Genomic DNA, 8106 nt, shown 5'->3' on the forward strand with positions numbered 1-8106 from the left:
CGTAGCACCCTGTATAACACTATCAATATATGGTATGTATTATATCGCCAGTGAATAATAAACCGGGATGGAGAATTAATTCGACCTAACTGACCACTAATATAACAATAAGTAATAACAATTAATACAATATATGTATAACAATTAATATAAATACAACGCCCACATATTATTTTGAAGTTTTCTCAGCATTTATACAGGGTGTACTAAAACCACCGGATATGCTTTGAATCGCAGATTCCTTAGAAAATTTCAAGAGGAAAATTCTAATAAAAAAATGGCGAGGCTATGATAGTTTTTAAATAATAAGCGATTATATTTCACAAATGACAGGTCTGAGATTTCGCGCGCTCAGGCACGGCGACATGACGAGTGATAAAAATGTTCCTATGTGTTTCGCGCATAGACATAGTAAGACTAGACCGAGCGTTAAGGAGTGGGGGTAAGGGCTCATGTAGAACGAGAGAAAAGATATAGTACGTATCTTCGTCTCTTTCTACTCTCTGCGTGTTTCTAACCTAAATGTGAGTTCCGATCGGGAGCGTGGTGGGAGCGATCGGGAGGCCGAGCGCATATGAGAGAGAAGGAGATACGTTCTATATTGTTTGTCCTTTTCTACGTTGGCGCTACCCCCACTCTTCAAATGAAGGCAAACGCTCGGTCTAGTCTTACTATGTCTATGGTTTCGCGAGCGAGCGAGAACCAAAGTTACCGTTTAACGGAACAGAAAATATTTGGGAAGATGATGATCCGGTTATTTTGAAAACTTGAGGATAAAGAGAGGCAGGAGACTAGATTGAATCTAACTGAAAATTTGAAGTTCACTCAGAATATCGGAGATCGACTAAATCGAAGGATATCAGTCTGATCAAGATACTCATCATAGTGAACTCCTCCCTTTTATTATTAATAAGACGTTACACAAAGTTAAGAAATGGTTAAAGATAACAAGAGGAACAATTAATTCCAGAATGAATCGTTAAGTCTGTTGTGAAAGTTGTCACTATGCTAAAAAGGGCGATATTCGTAGGACCACCTTTATCACTTGTCGTGTCGCCGTACCTGAGCGCGCGAAATCTCAGGCCTGTCATTTGTGAAATGTAATCGCTTATTATTTAAAAACAATTATAGCCTCGACATTTTTGTATTAGAATTTTTGTCTTGAAAGTTTCTAAAGAATTTATGATTAAAAGGATATGCGGTGGTTTTAGTACACCCTGTATATTATTTGTATAAATATTATCAACAGCATTGTTGTGTTTATTTCAAGTGTGATCTATATGTATATTGTTTTTTAAAAAATTGATAATTTTATTATATTTGATATAACAAATAATTTGAATGTTTGAAAATATATACTCAGGATAACAATTATACTCTGTGACTAAATAAAATAGTAAAATTTTCTACACTTTAGTATCCATCTATTTTGGAATTTTTGTTTTCACTTTAATACAATATCTTCCGGATTTACTTGATGTCATAGTACCTTTAAATGAATCTCGTCCAAGTATACTTCTCCATCAGGCGAAATATTTTAACAATCAGGAAAAATATTTTTGTATTCTACTTATGCATGAAGTTATTGGAATGTTCCTTTGTGCAACTACTGGACTAGCTATTGAAACATTTTCATTATCGAACGCATTACATGCTTTTGGAATGTTTAAAGTTGCCAGGTACATCGTAAGTGATAAACGATTCTTATTAAACGTTAGTCGTTGTTCTTGTTCAGTTCATTTTACCTTTTTTTAAATTACAAATTCAAGTTGTATTTCTATCTTAAGAGAATATTTCGAAGGCAATAATTTACATTTTCTTATTCGATTATTATCAATCCATAGAATTTTTTTCAGTTATGTTCAGATTTTTTGTACAGTCGGATTGTGGTATCGTATATAGACGTACGCATTTATTCCCTTCTCCTTATTATTTACGACTTTCACTCTTGCATTGCTTTCGTTTTCACTTTATACACAATCACATCTGGTCGTGTAAATATGAAACTGAGAAAATATGGTAAGAAGATAAACTGTACATAATAGGGAAACAAAAATTGAATAATATGGGAGCCTTTGAACGTATACTTGATTTGCGTGCGCACGTGCGTACGTGAGTGTGTACATGCATATGCGTACGTGTGTAAGAATGCATATGATTAATATTTATTAAAATAATATATAACAATATAACAATTATATAGTTAGATTTATAGTAAATTCTTTTAATAATTTTGTGTTATACAATATTATAGCATACGTATATCTTTTTCATGACATACAGAATTTTATAGTTACCGTATGGAACATATGTTAAGCGTACATATTTCACAAATACGTGTAGCTAAAAGCTATGATAGCACTATTATAATTTGTGATAAAATAATCGCTGCCGTGGACGTCCATAAAAGAGCTATCGAGTTAGTACGTCAGAAATTCCAAAAATGTCTTATAATACCAATAGATTATTGGTAAAAACTTAAAGATAGGATATCGTAGTCTTTTACAATTAATGATCGTGAGTAATAACAAAAAACCGTTATTCTGTTAGATTTTCGGATTTATTACAAAAGAGCTTGGGGCTATCGTACCTGTTTATGATCTTAATGTCTATATGTACGGCAGCTGTTTCACTCTTTCGTGTACGTAGAAATACTGGTTATATATGATTACTATCGCTAGCTTTATAGATTACTTGTAACTATTGCAACCATTGATTTTATTTGTAGATTTTTCGAATAATAACGATGCACCAGGAAGAGCTAGAACTTGGTAAATTAATATTTTATGTGTGTGTCATTTTTATATTTTTAGTTATAGCTAATTTTGTTGGACAAGAATTTATAAATTGTGATGATCAAGTCCATCGAACGATGTACGTAGTACAATTAATATACCTTTTGTAGGCACGATATACTATATTAAAAATACAGTTTATAGACCCGTATATAATTTCTATAAAGATGTAATTATAGACTGACTAATTCTTTTTTACAATATAGATGTAACTCAAAGTGGTACAACGCACCATTAAAGATACAAAAGTTTATATTTTTCTTGATGAGGAAAACTACAAAATCTTACAAAGTCGATGCTGCTGGTTTGTTTAGTCCCTCTTTAGAAGGTTTGGCCAGGGTGAGAAATCATATATATTATTAATAAAAATAATCATTGTACCATTTAGCTCTCTAAATAATATTTTTTGTTTTAGACCCTCAGTTTTTTGGTTTCTTTTCTGACGCTCTTATGTTCCGTATGAAGATAATTTTAGTTATAAAAGATACATTCGTCAATTTTATAATTTTATGGAAACTTATGATAATATTTTATATGTATCTCATAATATTATCTTAGTTGTATCATAATATTTTTTTAATGTGTGTGTCTGTATGTACGTGAGCAATGTGATTAAAGATCTTAATTGAAAAGTATAATCTTGATCTCTGTGGTGTTAATTTCAAACTATTTAACGAATATGACGTCAATCATTATATCACATTTTTTCCTAATACCTATACAATAAACATGTTCACTTAAAATAGCTCACTTATTTTTATGATAAAGAAAAAGGTAAAAAATTTTTTATTAATTTTCTTCCTTTATATAAATAAAAAAATATATATACGCACATATAAGTATATCATCAGGTTAAAGTTTGATTATTTAACAAATTTGCGACACGTTAGTGAATGCCCGGGCTTGAACCCGACAAGTGTGCTGCAGCTTATTATTGAGTGAGTTTTTAGTGTATTTATGTTACAACGCAATATATGCAGTTACTTATGACAGCTTACTAATTTAGCGTTTTAACCTACCATAAGTCTTTGCAGTACTCACCAAGCATGATACATAAATCACGGCTTTAAATTATGACAGTCGTGTAATAGTTTTTCTAGTTAATCTGGAATGATGTTAGCACACATTATTTCAGTACGCACGTTGTAAAGAAAGTACTGTAACGCTCCGAGTCTCGAATAGAAGTGAAGAGACGTCGGAAACGTGTGAAGGCGACTTTGCAATTGCGCGTGCGCCGATCGAACGTAAAAGAGAAATATCACCCACATACGCAAGAAAAAAGAATTGGTTAATTCTGCAAATAATAACGTTCACCGAGGGATTATAGATACCTACCCTGGCCAAATATATGTTAAAGTTATAATTTACATGACTACAGTAAGCTATTGTAATTTTGTAAGAGATCAGCATATTATTTTGAATGAGCAGAAATAGTGAATTATAATTTATATACAATCGAACATGGCAAACCTAAGTGGTAACTCGTGGAAAGAAATTCGACACAAACGCGTTTTAACATTTACGTCGGATTGGCAAAATTGCCCGGTAAATCAATACTATATAATCAATCGAATTTTGTTACTATGCATTGGCTTGTGGCCATACCAAAAGTCTAGTTTCAGACGTATCATAATAACATTTACAACCATAATGATTGCATCAGGCATAATATTTCAGGTATGATAATATCTTCTCTATTTCAAAATTCTTTTAATACTTTAAATCTTTGCGTACTATTTATGATAAAAATTAATAAAGCCTTGTCTTATTCAATTTTATAATTTAATACAAATAATTGTATTTTATTAGTTTAAGACATTAATATACTGTAGTTATTCTCATTAAAAGGTAATATTTCTTTTTGTTCCAAATGTTAAAATATAATATGACAAGAAATAATGTAATAAATTATGATATATTTAATAAAAACTTGATTATAATTGCTCTCATTAAAAAGGGAATTTTCCTTCAGTTAAAAATATTAAATTATAATAAAGAAGATAAAATTATTATAAATTTAGTAATGTTTAAACAAAATTTCTTCTTTGTACGTATATTTTGAATAACTTCTTCAAAACCATTCTAACTGAAAGAATTATCGTTAACATAAAAGTATAAACGATCTGAGTGGAAAATATCACTTTTAGCTAACGATTTTCATCACAACAGAATATAATCTAGATATGCTTCTACGTGTCCTCACATATAGCATCCCGTGGCTAAGCTATATGTTTAAATATAATGTTTACTGCTTAAACATAAGACGGGTAAGAAAGTTCGATATCAAATGCAGATACCTATACTTGTGGAGAAATGTATAAGAGAAATAAATCGTAATTATTCATTTTATTTAAAACTTAAAAAATTTATTAAACAATCATGATATTATAAACACAGATTCGATACCTTATGGAACGAATACAACATGACTGGAATCAATTAAACGATATGCAAGAAATTGAAATAATAAAAGAGTATGCAGCTTTCGCAAGACTCATTACGTTAATTACAACATGTGAGCAATCTCGTGAATAATTTTTCTACGCTTTAGATTCAGTTACTTCTATCCGAATTTTAATTGTTTAATTACAGTGTTCTTCTATGTGTCTATTTTTTCCTTCATTGTGGCACAGTTTCTATTTAACATTCTACTGGATATCACGTCCAGTAAAAATGAATCGCGTCTACGACAATTTCCAGTCCTAATAGAATGTTTTATAGATCAGCAGAAATATTATTTTCCAATTTTAATCCAAATATATATTATTGTTGTGTGTGGCCTAACCACAGTAGTAGCCACCGAAATGCTTAATATGTCATTCATACTTCATGCGTGCGGTTTATTTGATGTAGCCAGGTAAGACAAAATACAAAACTTTCCCTGATAACACAAAAGTTCCAGCTATGTCACAAGTTACGTTGCAAGGACAGATCAACTCAATCCGAGCTCCGCTGGCAAAACGTTGAAAACCTGAATACACCAGACAAAATATTTTTTAATTGTTGCAGAGATATTTCCAAACTTTTATACAATTTTACAGTTTTGCAGTGTAAAGTCTATGCAATGTTTTTACAAGCTTTTGATGGAAATATACCAATCTAACCGAAAACTTCTAGAAACATTTCCGTCATATTTCAAAAATGTGTCTTGTGGGCCGAAACGGACATTTTGATGTTACTGCAACCTTGCAGGAACATCTGACAAAGAGAGACATTATGCAACGTAACTGTGATGGTTTTAATAAGTTTGTGTTTATGTCTCTGCGACGTTGCAGAAGCTTTTCTGTGCTATCAGGGTTTAAGAAATGAATTGATTGAGTTTAATGGCGTTTACAAACATATTGCAGTCACGCTATCAATTTCAGCTGTCGGATAGAACAAGCACTGCACGAAAATACGGTACAAAATATTTCATCTCCCACGGAAAGAAGCTTGATAATATGTCGAGGGATAATCCATGGCTTCAATATGTATCAAAGAGCTAACGAGTTCGTAATGGCCATTAATATGATTAGAAGTTTTTACATTCCGTAGTGTGATTTTGTCTTACGTCTTCAACTAAACAAAAAATAGACGAAACTTTATGCATTATTAGCACACGTAATTGTCACTTGTCTGATACATTTTGCCTACGCGAATTTACGATTTATCGTTATTTAAGGTTTGTGGAAATGATGAAGGTACTTTATACAAGGGCATATTCATTACTATTACCAATAGGAGTTTTATCGCTGAGTATTAATCTGTATCGTGTAAGCAATTGTTTTGTTTATAACTTATTAATTTCGTGTATTCTATATACCATTGTTAATTAATAAGAGCTGAATAATCGACATATCTCGATCGAATACTATTGACGTTGTACCTGTAGTATCATATGTACCCGTAAATATAAGTTGTATTATTTCTTTCCTACGACAGCAAATTAATCATTTGTGTTTTAGTTTTCTCAGTTGATAACAACAGAGGATTATTACGAAACGATTATTAGCTTTGTGTTTATTTCTGGCCATTTTTGGTACATGCTTTTCGGCAATTATATAGGACAGCAAGTGATTGATCATAGCAGCGATGTATTTTACAAAACGTGAGTAACGTACATATGAAACCTTAACTAATAGCATCAAGATAATTCTTGTTCAAGTACTTTGTTACATGTGTTTAACTTGTACTTGAGAGTATTAAGTGTAAATGAAACAAACGGATTTTAATTACGGGCTTAATTAACCATTAAAGAAACGTAAATTTTCGGTATGATAAAAGTTTCCAGTTATGATTTCCTAATAACAAGATTTTAGATACAATGGGCAATGGTACGTAGCCTCATTAAAAGCGCAAAAGTTATTATTGCTTGTGATGCAAAGAAGCATGCGACATTGTACAATCGTCATTGCTGGTTTATTTATTTCGTCATTAGAGGGATTCGCCACGGTAAAATTTTGACACTTATAATAACCCTTTATCAAGCGTTGTTGCTTTAGATTTGCTATAATATAATTTATATTTCAGCTCGCAAGCTCTTCAATTTCATACTTTGCGGTGATTGTTTCTCTGTCCACGTAAAATAAAAATAAAACTTAAAATTCCACAATGCAAGTATAATAGTATAAATTGTACTATACCTTTTATATAAAAATATAAGGTGCAATTAGTCTACTCTAACGTAATCTGTATTATTTTACGTAAAATGAATATAGAAATATGTTGTAGTATCATTTTAACTTTTCAATTGCTCTTCAATAAAATATATAATACAATTACCGCGTTATATTCGCAATAGCATTGTAAAGATTTTTTTATTACACAGAAGATGATTCTAGTCACAGAACATGAACACGAAAGTTTGCGTTAAAAAATGTAGTGAATTATGTATATTACTACACTGATAAAAAAATATCTTAATCCAAAAAATATTACTTTACTTAAGAAAATTATTTTTTAGGTGGCTCCTAATAGCTTATTAACTTAAATTTAAAAAATTATAAATTAATTAAAGCATACATTTCCTTAATTTAAGTATTCATTAAATGTCACACTGTGGATAATTTTAGTATAAATTAAAAAAATGTTACTTTAGTTCTACAGGGTGAGTTATAATATTTGTCCACGAGCTCGTGAGAAGGTAGAACGGATCGAGATGAACAGAAAAGTCCTGAAACATTTTGCAATTTTCGCAATAGTTAACGAGAAAAAAATTATCGAAAATCGTCGTCTTTGCCCTGCCCACTGTCCAATTCGAGCGCGTAGCGAGATGTGACCGCCCGGCGATCGATATTGCCTGGCGAGGGGGGGACGGGGGGACAGCGCGCAG

General features: G+C 31.3%; 2 protein-coding genes across 5 annotated transcripts in view; both read left to right on the top strand.

The window, feature by feature from the left end:
• The window catches only part of LOC105558141, a 4432-nt gene extending 1011 nt beyond the window's left edge, over positions 1–3421 (top strand). The window contains exons 3-8 of the mRNA XM_012005678.1: positions 1418–1679; positions 2294–2419; positions 2551–2641; positions 2729–2874; positions 3002–3134; positions 3211–3421. Coding sequence (XP_011861068.1) covers positions 1418–1679; positions 2294–2419; positions 2551–2641; positions 2729–2874; positions 3002–3134; positions 3211–3258 — 806 coding nt within the window. The 3' untranslated portion in view covers positions 3259–3421. The remainder of the gene's footprint in view (positions 1–1417; positions 1680–2293; positions 2420–2550; positions 2642–2728; positions 2875–3001; positions 3135–3210) is intronic.
• Positions 3422–3497: 76 nt separating this feature from the next.
• LOC105558140 lies at positions 3498–7621 on the top strand. Of its 4 annotated transcripts, none has more exons than XM_012005673.1 (9): positions 3498–4472; positions 4943–5062; positions 5193–5310; positions 5388–5652; positions 6143–6283; positions 6457–6547; positions 6740–6882; positions 7094–7226; positions 7305–7621. In XM_012005673.1, exons 1-9 carry the CDS (start codon positions 4257–4259, stop codon positions 7356–7358), a joined length of 1281 nt encoding a protein of 426 aa, XP_011861063.1. In that variant the 5' UTR covers positions 3498–4256; the 3' UTR covers positions 7359–7621. The 4 variants fall into 4 exon arrangements, with proteins under 4 accessions (XP_011861063.1, XP_011861064.1, XP_011861067.1 ...); XM_012005674.1 differs by having other exon boundaries at positions 6161–6283; positions 7305–7619; XM_012005677.1 differs by lacking the exon at positions 7305–7621 and having other exon boundaries at positions 7087–7162.
• The last annotated feature ends 485 nt before the right edge of the window (positions 7622–8106 follow it).

This window comes from Vollenhovia emeryi, unplaced genomic scaffold, assembly GCF_000949405.1.
Source record: "Vollenhovia emeryi isolate VEMERY1.0 unplaced genomic scaffold, V.emery_V1.0 DF939375.1, whole genome shotgun sequence".
NCBI classification, from domain to species: Eukaryota; Metazoa; Arthropoda; class Insecta; order Hymenoptera; family Formicidae; genus Vollenhovia; species Vollenhovia emeryi.